Source organism: Eutrigla gurnardus (genome assembly GCF_963514095.1).
Source record: "Eutrigla gurnardus genome assembly, chromosome: 2".
Classification (NCBI taxonomy): Eukaryota; Metazoa; Chordata; class Actinopteri; order Perciformes; family Triglidae; genus Eutrigla; species Eutrigla gurnardus.
In genome coordinates this window covers 10,128,675-10,144,211 of record NC_139916.1, presented here as the reverse complement: position 1 = coordinate 10,144,211, position 15,537 = coordinate 10,128,675, and the positions used below count along the sequence as shown (strand labels likewise).

General features: G+C 42.6%; 1 protein-coding gene across 1 annotated transcript in view; it reads right to left on the bottom strand.

The window, feature by feature from the left end:
• The window catches only part of grip2b (glutamate receptor interacting protein 2b), a 133,065-nt gene extending 125,061 nt beyond the window's left edge, over positions 1-8,004 (bottom strand). The window contains exon 1 of the mRNA XM_084026517.1: positions 7,846-8,004. Coding sequence (XP_083882643.1) covers positions 7,846-8,002 — 157 coding nt within the window. The 5' untranslated portion in view covers positions 8,003-8,004. The remainder of the gene's footprint in view (positions 1-7,845) is intronic.
• Between the last annotated feature and the right edge of the window lie 7,533 nt (positions 8,005-15,537).

Sequence of the window (15,537 nt, the reverse complement as noted above, 5' to 3'; positions counted from 1 at the left end):
CGAACAAACGGGTGCTAAAACCTAAATTAACACACATACTTTTCAACTTTAGCCCTCTTATTACGCTGATTATGCTGCAACTGTGCTATTTTCCTCTGAAACGATGAACACGATACCATCACTATCAGCCTCGTTAGAGATGTAGCCAATGAGATTAGTGAGATGATATGATGAGCTTTGTTGTTCCCTGAGGCAAAACTAGGTCACTCCCAAAAACATATACTCTAAAATGTGTTTAAGATATAATATGCAGCATCCTGGCCACAGCCTCTTTTTTGTGGGTAATGGGACCAGTATAGTGATATGTGGGAGATAAACATAGTTTATGCAGAATGATGAGAGTAAAAAACAACATGTGCTGCTGTACTACCACCAAATATAAAGCCTCATATCATGCTTGCAGTAAGCCACATGCTTAAACCTACTTGATTCAGGTTAGAAAAAAGATCCTGGTTGGTGTTAAAATAACAACAGAATCTTTTAATGTTCTAGAGGAATGTTATTATGGTGAAATGTGTTGGAGACGAACGAAGACTTGGATAATATATCAACGGAAGGAATCGTGTTTTTTTTTTTTTTTTTTTGCAGAAATGGAAGAAAACATTGGAAGATCTGAGAGTGAATCTGTAATCTGGACTCAAGTGGACATTGGTCATGTGACTGAAATGAATCCGTGTACGGAAAGATTACCACGTGGCGTTACAATGGCTACAGAAGAAATATAATTTAGGTGTCTCTAGTAGCAACCCCTAAATTACAGTCACATTTAAAAAGACATTATGAAGAACACACTGGCAACTATCTGATTGGATTGATTGATTTGGTTGCGGTATAATGTTCAATAAAGAAGGCTATTAAATGGAGGATAAATGTGTAAACAAAATCCCCCTGGGGACGTTTCTCCTCCAGTTTCTTTCCGTTCTGAAGCACGACATCATTGCATTATTTTCACCTTCCTAATGACTCTCGCCACCTGCTCTACTTTTGTGTGCATCGTGTTTTATTGGCACTTGTGCATTCGTGTAATAAAAAGCCGCTCATGCATTATGAAAAACTTGGTGTCTGAACTGGAATCAGTGTCACGGTGCTGATTCTCTAAAATATGGAGGTTTTCATTCCTCTCAGCTGTCGGGTTATTTTTCTTCTTTTTTTTCTTCCTGCAGTGAATATTAAACTGTTTCTGAAATCAAATAAAAAAAACCTTGATATTCAAGTGTGTGCGGGGGCAGGGATTCAAATTAAACTTTTATACAACTTGCAAAGTTTTCCCACCGATCTCCATAGAGGTTCATCTCCAACAACTCTACAAAACATCACCACCATCAGCTAGTGATCAACCAGCATTTCACAGGATTTATTAGCAAAAATTGAGTATTATACTGATAACTATTTTTTTAAACTAAAAATTGTTGTGTTTTTGTTAGCGTTTCAAGGGGAGCAATGCAGCGTCCATCTATAAAATGCCACTCAAAGACACACACACCTGCCAGGACGTGACTTAATATGACCAGAAAAACAAAAACAAAAAAAAGGACTACAAAGAGACTCGAAGACTCCAAAATGAGACCGAAATAGCTGCAAAAAGACACAAAGGGAGCTCAAAGACACTCACAACAACCCTGAAAAACAACCACAAATTGATACAAGGAGACAAAAAGGCAACAACAAAAAGGACAAAGAGATGCCTAACAACAACAAAAAGAGGCTGAACATCGATATAGTTTGTGTGTCTGTGTAGAAGAGATGTTGGGACATTTTGTGTCCCCGGTGGCCCCTTGTCTAATAATCCGCCATGTGACAAACCAAATGATAGCTCCATTGAGCCCCTTTCGCCTTTTCATGTTCCCCGAAGGCCACCGTAGTTCTCTGACAAGCTTGTGAAGCTGTAACGGTAACATGAGTGACTTGACTTCAAACAGTTATTACTATGGTAACAATGGCGTCTGAGCCAAGCGAACAGCATCACCACCAGTGTTTCACTTCTAGCTAGTACCACCGAATGCTACATGCTGTCCCTGTAGCACGCCAACGGTGTAGAAAAACAAGGTGAAATCCTCGGCTCATGTTGATATTAACATAAAGTTAAAGGAAATGTTTGCTGTGGGTCAGTGAGGCTGCTGCCGACAGGCAGTGATGTTGATACTGACCTCCGGCAGGATGCTGAACACCGCAGTGTCATGCTATCTACCAATTTGGAGCAGGTTTCCAATGTGCACATTTCATTACCTGCCCTGTTTGATGCTTCCAGTTTTCTGTGATGTTTTTTTTTTCTTCTTCTGGCATATTCAATTATCTGCCCTCTCTGCTGCGCTTTTGTTGCTGATGTAGCCATTTAGCTAGACGCGGCTGTTGTTCAGCCTCTTCAGCCTTTTATGAGCAGCTGATTTCATATTTTTTCCCCCCATCTGCTGAGCTTTTGATGTGCATCCACACATGTTCCCAGGTCTAGCAGCCACTTTAGCTGGTTGTAAACCAGCCAGGGAACTCATTTATTTTGTCCGTGGTCGCGATAGCAAGTTCATCCTTGAACTCCACATTCATTATTTTGTAGCAAATGTTCGATGGGAAAAATGAAAATGAACTTCCCAAATGACAGTTGTTGGCAGCAGATGTGGCTGTTTGTGCAGCCAAAACCAAACATTTGCAGGCATTTGTCTCAGGGCTAATAATAATTTCCCATTGTCATTGACTCCTGCTGTTTTTGAGAGATATTTTTACAAGCCTAGCCTACAGAAGCCTTTCAGAGAAACACGTTATATACAAATATCTGCTCCAAATACAAAAAACGAGATGCATTTTCACCACCACAAACAGATTATGTGGACAGCACAAACTGGACGCCTCCAATATGGCATTTCAAATACAGTTTGAATCAGATTTCTCTTTAAAGCACTGGAACTCATATTACCCACAATTATTTTTAGAAAAAATATGTCCAATTCTCAAGGTGACAGACAAATGTGTTTTTCAATTAATTGTTCAAGTCCAGTAAGTCAGAGTTTGTAGTTCACAAACTGCTGAGTAAACTACATCTCTGGTCTCACACAATGTATGTCCCCAACACTGCCGTTAGCTTGGTTTGCTAGCTAGCTGGCTAGCTTACCTAGCTACAATCCATCATTAATATAATGTAATCTTAGCTGAGGTGAGTAACGTTTCATCCTGGTACCGAACACAGACATCATGGCGGTCATTTGTGGAGGGAGAATTGTTTGTGTACTTGTGGTCTGGGGGGGGCTGCACGGTGGTGTAGTGGGTAGCACTCTCGCCTCACAGCAAGAGGGTCCTGGGTTCGATTCCCGGGTCGGCCCGGGTTCCTTCTGTGTGGAGTTTGTATGTTCTCCCCGTGTAAGCGTGGGTTCTCTCCGGGTTCTCCGGCTTCCTCCCACAGTCCAAAGACATGCAGGATGGGGATAGGTTAATTGGTGACTCTAAATTGCCCGTAGGTGTGAATGTGAGAGTGAATGGTTGTCTGTCTCTACATGTCGGCCCTGTGATAGACTGGCGGCCTGTCCAGGGTGTACCCTGCCTTCGCCCAATGACAGCTGGGATTGGCTCCAGCCCCCCCGCGACCCTAAAATACAGGATAAGTGGCAGAAAATGGATGGATGGATGGATGGTCTGGAGGGAACAATGTATTCTGGTGAAATCTATATTAGCTATTGAGGCAACTTTAGCTAGTATGAGCGTATTTCACTGTGTATTGTTGTCTTGATGCTGCATATGAGAGATTAATGAAAAGGTCACAGGCTGCCAGTTAAACGCCTTTTTGAACAAGTTTGAATATACTGCAGGGTTTGTTTATCTGCAGCTCCCCCACTGACGGCGCCGCTTCGACTGTCGGAGCAGGATTCGGCTCCTGGCTGATGGTAATTTCCCTCCGCGATCGCACATCTACTTTGCATCAACTGTCTGCTGCTGCAGAGGTTCAGCTGGAGTTTCGCTGTGGAACTGATCATTTCAATGCGCGAGATGTAATTATGAGATGCAGATTTGAGATGAAAATTGGCTCTCGTGGAAATATTGCGGAGGCTCAGCAGCTTCGGGGTATATTTAGGATCTGTAACACACATGCACAAACCAAATCAGGCTGGGTTTGACAATATTAGTGGTTTGGGGGGGATGACTTACACTCTGACAGTTAGACAAACACCTGGTCCTTCCTTAAATCTACATTTATTTTTATTGCCACAGAAACTACTTCCACAAGTATTGAAGCAACAATCGTTTTTTTGGTATCATTTAAAGAGCATTTTATATTTTAATTAGGTCCATTTGATCACATATAACTTGTTGTAAAACAGTATTTATCATTGTTTTTTGCTTCTGTGTGAAATTTAGGCCTATACCTCGATATAGCGGTAAAATAAGTACAAGATTTTAAGTAAAACTTTTCTTTATAGATTTATAGATTTTTGTAAATACCTAAGGCGATACCATTGGACACTATTGTGTTTATTCAAATTTCTTAAGATTTCAAACTTTCTCATGGTTCATGATTAAAACACAAATTTGTTATCAGAGAACTTGCCTACATACTTTATTGTGACATGAACATATTGTTTTTAATTACTAAAACCCTGAACCCTGTTTTCTGTGGGTATATCAGCATACGGACTGACTTATTTCACACAGATTACATGTGCAGCTCCCCTTCTACCTTACTCTGGCTTTCAAGCAATTCGCCTGACGTAAATTTAAATTTTTGCTGCAGGGTACATTCCACCGTGCTCATTTGAATTTAACGCATGATGACAGTTGCCAGTGTTATTTCCATTGATTTGTGTCAGAGAGCCATTTTTTTTTTGGCAAGAGAAAATCATGCTTTGAGACATATTTGATGGTCCAGCCAGGTCTTGGGGCAAGTTTTCTAGCATCCCATTATGTGTCACACTATCCAGAAATTCCTTTCTTCATTCCCCTCCTAACACAACTTCAACACATGCAGACATTGTTCAGAGACAATAGAAAAAGCAAGCCATGCTTTTCTCTCCTTAGATAACTGTTGCTTGTATCTATAACCATTCGTCTACTGGACTTATTTGGGGGAGAAAGTGACAGGACTTTGGGAGTTTAACATAAGTTTGCCACCACAGATTGTCCAGTTATTTTTGCCAATGCCCCATTGTATTAAAAGTTTATCTTTCTGTGCTTTTATATTTGTCTTGGTGGAAAAGCATGCAAAACAATACTCCACCTTGGGAAGCAGCAACTGTTCACTGACCTCACAACTAATGAGGATGCTTTAACATCATCACATGCATTTTTCAAAACCAGGTGAGAAGAAGACATTTTTAGACATTTAAAGAACTGAAATCACACTGTGAAAGAGTTTAAAAATAAACTCCCAGATTGGAGTCTGCTTGACTCCATCCATCGTTTAACACTTATCCTGTATTCAGGGTCGCGGCTGGAGCTGATCCTAGCTGTCATTGGGCGAAGGCAGGGTACACCTACGGGCAATTTAGAGTCATCAATCAACCTATCCCCATCCTGCATGTCTTTGGACTGTGGGAGGAAGCCGGAGAACCTGGAGAGAACCCACGCTCACACGGGAAGATTTTAGAGAACATGCAAACTCCACACAGAAAGAACCCGGGCCCAACCCGGGAATTGAACCCTCTCCATGTGAGGCGACAGTGCTACCCACCACACCACCGTGCAGCCTGTTTGACGCTAATTTACTAAATGAACATCATGCTGGATTGAAGAAGACGTGAAACTCGAGATTATACTATGAGATTATGAGATAATAAATCAAGTAGGGTCATTTTCTCATCGACTTCTATACAATCTGAAAGGAGTTGCCCCATGCAGCTTTAAGGCACTTCAACCGGAGGTTTCCGCCAAGAGACTCTGGTTTCGAGTCAACTGAAACCATTTTTTACCCCCAGACCAGGGCTGTAATTATGAACATACCCTTTCCAGTATTAAGATGAGACGCGACATGTTGGTAAAGCAATCCACTTGTATATCAGACATACTCAGCATTTATGATCTTCTGTTGCTGATGGGCTACATAAAAGCATCCAGCCAGTGTGAGAAGAAAAACACCCATTGTGTTGTAACAGAAGGGGGGATGCTGGGATGTTTGCCTTGATATACTCTTGTTCCCCCTTGTTTTCAAAGTGACCTTTCACCGCCCGCAGAGCAGTGTTTGGTTCTCTGATGGTTTCTTGATGCTGTTTGAAGTCTGGCTGCTGCAGTTTCTGCTGAGTGATTAGAAAGATTGTTTGATGATGGGATATATGGGAGGGGTAGAGGAAAATAGGCACACTCACCCTCCCCTCTTCCACACATGTAATATTACTGCTCTATACACCCTTTCTCTCTTCACTGTTTTTTTCCCCACCACACTCGGCCTCTCGGTCTCTTCGCCGAGCTGTTTGTGTATGATCAAAGCCTGTTAAAAAATAAACCTCACAAAAAAAAATCTCAACTCTCAGTGAAACACTTTCCCAAAGTCTTTGAAGAACATGAGGTACCTAACAAACTGTAGCATCAACACTAACCAGCTCAGAGCTAATTAAATGCTAGCGCTTACTAATTAAGCCGACTGAACAGCAACGCAGTAAAAACTCTGGCAAACAGACGGCAAAACAGTGTCGCAGGAACTTTTCTGTCCCTGCAGGGGAAAATGTCTTGGACATGTCAGCAGTGCCGGTTTCCTCCTATGAATTAGCAATTACATTCAGCCCAACATTGCGAGCAAAGAAAAAAAGTCTAATGTTCAGGGTAGTGGTTGAGCTGGTGGATGTGCATGTTTGTTGGCCCAAAGGTGTCAAAGGGTCAATATTTATAATATATTTTATGACCACATGTTGATCAACCAATAAGCAACAGGTTCTCTAAAGTAGGCTGAAATACCCATAAAACGCGCATGTACAGTTCTGCCTCAGGTGGTGTTTGCTATGTTTACATTTCTAATGTTGTATTGTTTTATCTGTTGTGCTGTGCAGTCTTGTGGGGTTGTTTTCCCTTTTCTGTATCGTAATGATGTAAATGTCCAATCTCTTGTAAATGGGTAAATGTAAATGCACTAAATGTCTTGCTATCAATCGCCCACAAGCAGTACGGAATGTCTTTGTACTGCTGAAATTCATGTGCCAAACAGAAAAATTGCAGCTTTGTGCATTGTCATATCCTTAACCATATTTGCCATAAGAAAGAGTACACTGTTATATTGACAACATGGTGAAGCATTTTGACTGTCTTCGTTGTTAACAGCAACACAAGGAGCGAAGGCGAGAGCAAGTTACCGGCTTTTGCCAGGCAATCCACTTTGTGGTGCTGTTTGTACGAATTATTTCGAGGAATGATTTGAGAATAGTAACAAAGCGTTTGAGAAAAACTGCACACACACACGCTGTTAAAGCTAACTAAAAGATGTTGCAGATCATAGGTAGCAGGTGACAGTGCTAACAGTGCAAACAACAGCAACAATGCTAACAGGGCTAACAGTGCTCACCTCAGGGGGATCTGGAGACTGGGCGATATGCTTCCACCACCATCCCTGTCACCTACTAAATGTCCTTCTCGTAAACGGGACCATCTCAGACCATAAACTAATGTGTACAATGTTTACTGAGATACAAAATCAAGAGAAGTAGGTTACTTTTCTCATAGACTTCCATACAATCACATAGGAGACGCCCCCTGATGGCCAGCATAGAGAATGTAGGTTAAAAGGCACTTCAGCATTGGCTTCACTTTTCAGAGCCAGAAGTTGCATCAGAAGCAAGTAGAAGTTCAGATAACAACACACACAGAGGAAGGGTTCATTCTCGTGTTTTTTTTTATCACATACAGAAACACATATTCTCCGTCACACATGCGACCCCTCACCGCCAATGCAGAGGCTGAAGCGGCAGAATTCGTCACACAGGGTGTCCGGGCTCTCCAGCTCTCCTGGTCCTCCCCCTCTTCCTCCTCCTCCTTCCCTCCTCTTCTTCCTCGGCGACATCCTCTTCACCATCTTCATCACTCGCTCCACTTTGTCCATCCTGGGTGGTTGACGGCTAACCAAGATTCAACTGTAGATTTCTCTTTCTTCTTTTCTCAATCTTCAGGGTATTCTTTCTCTCTCACTTCCTCGTCTCGTCCAACTCTTTTTTGTGTGTCTTTTCGGATATCTGGACAACTTTCGCCACTCTGCACTTCCTCCGTCTCCCTCCCTTATCTCATCTTCACAGCACAGTGGCTCTTTCGCTTTCTCCAAAACCCCTCCTCTTCCTCCTCCCCCTTCTCTCTTCTTCTCCTCCGTCTCGTCTCCTTTAATCTCTCTCCCTGTACTTAATTGCTGGAGTTTAGTCCCACAAACACCTCAGCCATTCTCTTTTTCTTATCCTTCCTCGTTCCCCTCGAGCTCACGGAGAATCCGACAAGAGGAGCAGCAATAGGAGTGAGACACTGAGGGAAAAAGAGAGGAGAGGGAGACAGGGAGAGGCAGCACATTTACTTCTCCCCTCCTCTCTCTCTCTCTCTCTCTCTCTCTCTCTCTACACCCCACTTCACTTTCAACTTCAAACTCTCAGCAGTAGGGAGAGAAAAATAATGCAAAAAATAATAATACAACAAAGACTCAGCATGGTTATTTTTTGTCTGTCTGCAGTGCTTCATTATATCTGTCTCACATTCACTTCTTCATTCTGTCTGTTAGCACACAGCTACCTTCTAGCACCAATATGTCTCTCCCACAGACTGTATAGGTGGAGGTAGTCATCGTGACGTCACCCATTGGTTGGTGGACTACGGTCGATCTGATGACGAACACAAGCGTCAGAGCGGTACAGAGAGCAGCAACCCTTACTGGATCTGGATCCATCTGGGTTCTGGTGTGAAGCTGCTTACAAAGTTAGCTTCATAATTCAAGGTCAACTTTACAGCTAAGTGTTAAAAGTCATCTTAGTAGCTAACTGCATTGGTAGCATGGTAGCGACCTATCAATCACCATGTAGCCCCGCCTTAAAGCAACGCCTGCTTTATGGTCTCTTCGACTCTAAATGGACCATCATTTACTAAATCAACATCATGCTGGATTGAAGAAGACTTGGAACTATAGATTGAGACCAGTGTTTCCCAAACATTGACGAGACTATGGCGCATTTAGGCTGTGTAGTGACTTTTTAACCTGTTTAAATAAGTCACTGAGGGGCGAACGGACGAAATTGTTTCGGACGCGTGTTCTGAGCCAACAGTAAACCAATATCCAGTCCTGTATAACTTTGGATGCGGTGATCCGTTTATTTTATACTCAATATTCCTATGATAATTGTCCTTTAACGTAAATCAGCCAAACAAAAGCATGCAGACCCGTTAACATAGTACACAGGACAAGATAACACGGTGACACGATGACCCGATGGCACGGTCAAAAACTGTTTGCCTCTTCCATTCAACACAACTAATTCCCATCACCTTGGAGGTTAACTATATGCGCTTTGGAGCAATGCTCCACCCTGTGTCCAACTCAAGAACTGCATGCATACATACAAAAGACAAAACTATATTATGGCTCCAACAGGCTGCCATAGTCTCAATGTTGGCCCAAAATTATTTTATCAAGGCAAATGGACTTAACTAGCGGCCTTAATGATAGACCTAAACAGGAGGGCAGCAGCACTTATTATAAGGGGATGCCATGGTAAGGCGTCCCCCGCACCTAACCCCCCTCAGCCGCGTGAGTTTAACAGTGTGTGCGCGTATGTCAAAACCAAAACACCAAGGAAGGCTGAGGAATAGTCACCCACTTCAACCGAAGCGCTATTTGGAAAATATTTATTGGTAAGTAACTGTGATTTAGAAGAGAACATTTGCTAAGAATGTGTTTCACTGTATTTTAGGTTTAGCTTCTGGTAAAACTGTTTGAGATTGTTTTTGTTTGAGAAAATGTTGAAGAAGCTGCTACTTAAATGTTTAACAAGCTAGTTAGACTTCCTTGTAGGCTGCCTGACTTCTATTTATTTCTGAGACCTATTTATCTGCCGTATCCTTTGACAAGGATGTTAATCTCGGCTAACTACACCACCTTGACAATTATTTACTGCACAGAATCTATGAATTTAACAGTATTATAACAATAATAGTCATAATAAACTAATAGTTTAAAGGCTCAGCACTGTGTTCGAGTCATTTTTGTTTTCATCTTTTCTTGAATGCTTAAACTCCTCAACCCCATTTAGTATCTCAACATTTGTATCAGTACCAGCAGTGTGTAAGACATTGGTCAGTAATTGATATGTCATATTTTGTTTCTCAAAATTCATCAAATTGATGTATTAAAATTAAATCTATTCAAAATGTTCTCCCGGGGGGGCATGCCCCCAGACCCCCCTAGAGGATCGCCAGCCCCCCCACCATAGTCACCACAGTGGAAAACACTGATTGAGACCATAAACATTGAGATCAATTTTTACAATGTTTACTGAGATAATTAATCAAGAGAGAAGTAGGGGCAGTTTCTCATAGACTTCTATACAATCAGAGAGGAGTTGCCCCCTGCTGGCCAGCAGAGAGAATGCAGCTTTTACGCACCTAAAGGCGGAGGTTGCCGCCTGTTCCCTCCCTCCTTCCTTCTTTCCTCCATCCCTCCCCCTCCACCTGTTCCCTTGACCCCAACACAATCCTTCCTCCCACTCTCTCTCTTCACCCCTCCATCTCTAACTCTGTCTAGCTTCCCCTCTTTCATCACTCCATCCGTCTGCGTGTTCTCATCTGCTGTTTAATCTCTGTTTCGTGCCTCTCCATAATCAGCTCATCATCTCCTCTGGAGGAGAGGTCTCACACACACACACACACACACACACACACATACACATGCAGACACATACACACACACTCGCAGGTGGGCAGTACGACACACACTGTGGACACTTCTGCTTAGTTTTCTCTCTGACACACACAAAAGTGTAGCATCTATTATACACACTCAGCCTTTCATGCTCACTCACTCTTTCACTCAATTACTCACTCACTCTCTTTACATGTTGAAAACTTTGGTAGTCTTTGACCTCACGTCAAATTATGTTTTTTTTTTTATTTTGTTCAAAGTGTGAATAAATCAAGCAAATGAATGCAATACAATGAAACCTATACCTACCTATTCCTTAAGCAACAAACGTCTGATATCAGGCATCCATTAGTTACCTTTTTTTAGATTTTGTATATTACTTGATGCTAATGAAGATGTTACAATGTCTTAAACCAAGTCTTTTTTGGTTGTCTTTTTCCTTTCGTGAGTTTGCTTTGACTTTGACAGGATCAGTCAGTGCTTGCTTGATGTCCCCATCCATGGAGACACCAGCCTCCACAATCCTTTGAGGAGTGAAACTGAACTCTGGGTTTGAAAAGGAGGTCAGCTGCAGACTTGCAGACATCCTGAGCAGCACCGGAGGACTGTCCTCAGCTCACATTATAACAACTTTCAAAGTATTAAAGACTCTGCCGGAGTCAGAAAGACAGAAATAGATTCAATTCAACATTTGGCTTTGTCAGCGGATTCCAAGACCTAAAACCAGTTGTTTCTTGCCAGCTGCTGCAGTGCGTTTAAAGGAAATGTAGTTCCACCCTGGCCATAACACTGTTTGATTCTGTCCCCTCTGGCAGGAGACCGAGCTCTACGAAGACCAACACTCCCACTACAAAGACGGAAGTCTTCCCGACTGCAATCAGCCTCATCAACAAGTCCTGGGACCTTCACTGGCCAGGGCAATCTTTTACACATACCATAATCAAATTCATTGTATGTGCAAACATACTTGGCAATAACCCTATTATGATTCCAATTCTTGTTTGACCCATTAACCTCCCTGCCCTACGTGGACTTCCTCACACGTTAAGCCCAGTAAGCTGCTCTTAGCATGACAGTTAGTTGACAGCCATGTGTGTCTTTAGATGCTAAAACAGCAAAAGTGTTGTTGTGTTATTTTGATGGTTTAGTAAAACTATAATGCTTTTATGAAACATCACTGGTTTGTCACAGAGGCAGCATGTTTATCACTATAAGATAACCTTGTAATGATACTGTTTTATGTTGAACCTCCATGCAAGCAAGCTCAACTACACAAGGTGCATCCCTGTAGTTTACATGCTTCATTTGCATTGCTTTTTAGTAGAATGATAAGTCCAACTCCTGCTGTTCAGGGATTGGTATTGTAGTGGTAGGAGGCACCACTGCCATATTGAACCCTGGGGTCTGCTGCACCACGCCCTCTCTGGCTTATTAGCCAATTGTTGCTCTAACTGAGGGGATAAAGGTAGGCTGTGTTTTCCCCCTGACCTCTCGCTTCCTGCCTCTTCGGCCCGCCCACTTCCGGGTCGTTGTATTCGTCGCTCACATCGGAGTACAGGTAGGCGCACCTTTAGCGTGCTGTTGATGTATAGTCATGTGCGTTTCGTTTAACCATAACTCTTTTATAGATCCGGCGTTTCTATCGCAATTGGGGCGATATACTGGGGTCGTTGTATTCGTCGCTCACATCGGAGTACAGGTAGGCGCACCTTAGCGTGCTGTTGATGTATATTCATGTGCGTTTCGTTTAACCATAACTCTTTTATAGATCCGGCGTTTCTATCGCAATCGGGGCGATATACTGGGGTCGTTGACTGCTGCTGACCGGAACATAGTCTGCTGGTCGCATGGTGCGTGGTGGCCGTCTCCCCTGCCACGCCGACCCTTTTCACGCCTCTCCCTCTTTAGAAGGGACGCTAAGTGACTGGATTGAACTGGGGTTTTTGGACGCTAGCGTGACGTAAGGTGCCACGGCTACGTTGCCACCGCCGCTTCGCTGCCAGCCCGCTGCTGCTACGTTGCCACCGCTGCTTCGCTACCAGCCCGCTGCTGCTACGTTGCCACCGCCGCTTCGCTGCCAGCCCGCTGCTGCTACGTTGCCACCGCTGCTTCGCTGCTAGCCCGCGGCGGCTACGTTGCCACCGCTGCTTCGCTACCAGCCCGCTGCTGCTTCGCTGGTTTGGTTCGGGGTCCTGGCTGTTGCTCGTGTGGGACGTTACGAGCTTTGTCAGGACTCGCAGCCCCCTATTTGGACTGCGTGTGTGTGTGTGTGTGTGTGTGCGCGTGCGTGTGCGTGTGTGTGTGTGTGTGTGACCAAGGTTCGGTTTAATTGTTTTGTTTATCATTTGAATAATGGTATAATTTCTTTTGGGTAATTTCTTAGTAGTTTGGTTGCTTATTGTTTTGTTTGGGTAATTAATTGGTTTGTTTGGGGGAATTTATGGTAATTTAGTTTCATCAGGGATTTATTTGTTTCAATTGATTAATTGAGTTGGTATCTCTGGCCAGAGACTCTTTAATTTCCTTTTTCTTTTGTTTAGTTGATTTATTAATTGAAATTAATACTCTCATTTGTTGGTTGATTTGTTTGTTTGTTTGTTTGTTTTTCTTTTACTTTGAGCCCTTTTAATCGTGTTATCCTTTCTTCCCCCTAGAGCTGAAGGCCGACGGTGGTGGTGGTGGTCCCCTTGGGTGATGGTGATCCCCTTGTGCGTGTGATCCTCGTTTAAGATTTTCTTGGTGTGCACATCACGTTTTTGCTGTGTGAGTGGGGTGCTCTTCTTTTTGTTCTGGATTACACCTTCCCCCTGTTGACCCCTCTTCCAGTCGGTAAGCCTCAGCCTGCAACCCCCTTCTCAGTTGGGCTTCTTTTTGGTTATGAGCCGAGCCTTGTGATTTTAAATAATTATTACAATCAATAAAACCTTTGTGTAATCATTGAACTCCGTCTCCTGCCCTCCCTGAGCAAACGAACCTGTGTCCTTTAGTGTGCTAGTGATCCTTAGTATGGGTCCTTGGGCCCTAACCCAAGGTGGCGTTGTTGGCAACAGATCTCATACGTAACAATAGGAACAACCCCCGTGTCGCCACAGTATTTACATTTTACTGTCTTTGGTTCGTAGAAGCAGACAAGTTGAAAACATTTCAGCCTGCCAAGTCACTTTTCTTTGAATTCTGGCTGAATGAAAGTACATAATCTTATTTGTTTGAGCACGTTGTGAATTCTTGTTCTGTTTTGTTTGTGTCTTTTTTATTTATGGTTTAAACAGAACCATATCTGCAGTGTGAAAATACTAAAAAATGTGTAATGTGACTATTGACTGAAAGAAATGCATTTACAGCAGTGATGACTTTTTGAGTTATGTAACTTGAAATGTTTTGCCCTTCAACCTGAAATAACATGACTAATCAGTTTGTTTTGTCCTCTTGAGGAGAGAAAAACAAAACATGAAACACCCACAAACCGCTCACAGACATACTGTATACACAGAAGTACACTGTAAATACAAACACACACACGCATACATACAGTAAACACACACTCACTCCACAAACTTGGTTTTCTTTAATTAACTCACTCAGAGGAATTGAAAGGGACGATTGTATGATGCTCGGAGGGTGTTCAAAGTTTCATAAGATACAGTGTGTGTGTGTGTGTGTGTGTGTGTGTGTGTGTGTGTGTGTGTGTGTGTGTGTGTGTGTCACTGGTACTCTACATGAACTGGTTATGAAACAGTCTCACAAAGTGGGGGTGTGAATTAATCACAGCAGTTCAACTTCAAATGACTTAAACTTGGCACACACACACACACACACACACACACACACACAGAACGACAGTGACCCCATTGAGAGTGATTCATATCAGATCAGAGCTACACAATAAAAAGGTATTTAAATTGGTAGGTGTTCCTCTTAAAGGTTCCCATTCATGACTGGAGTTAAATGTTCTCCCTCCCTTTAGGAAATACTGCCGTGGAGATGTCAGTTGCACTGGGAGGCAGTGTTGTTGTCAACGAATGTTTACGCTGGTTAATTAAAATAAATGAATTAAGTCAGTGTTGACCACTTTCATCCTGCATCATTAGGCGACGTCAACAGAAAAATGTTGGCAATATAAGTTTTGGAAAACACGGGATACGTTGAATGTTGTTTCTGAACCCAAATAATGTTTCATATCAGCTTCGTATAACACTCTCACACTCGCAGAAACACACAACGTCACGTGGGTAACGTTGTGAAAAGTTTGGTTGGGTTTCAGCCTTCAGGTGAATTTCTTGAGTAACGCTACGTAACGAGTGAGGAGTCTATGTTTAATTTTGGTTTTACATGGAACACGAACAGTGGTCTCCTGGATGAAAGTCCTGTGTTTGTTTGACCTATACAACACCTGTCCTTCCTGTGCTTAGTGGAATTTCTTGCTTGCTTGTTATACTCGTTATTATTGCACATAACCATCAAACCACATAGTTCAATAACAGTCCATCTACCAAGTCACTCTCTGACTGAATGCAGCATTGAATCTATTGGTTTCTTGCTGAGTTATACTAATTGTTTTTTTTCGTATGGATTTTTTTTTTTTTTGTCGTTGTTGCTGTGTTGTTCATGCTTACATATTTGGTACTTAGCTTCATGCAGCATGGCCGAGGCAACCACATCCATTTAAACAGTACGCGTTTACATTATTAACGTATGTAATTTCATGGTTCATTTCAAGCCCAGTCTGTAAAAACAGTTCATGGGACAGA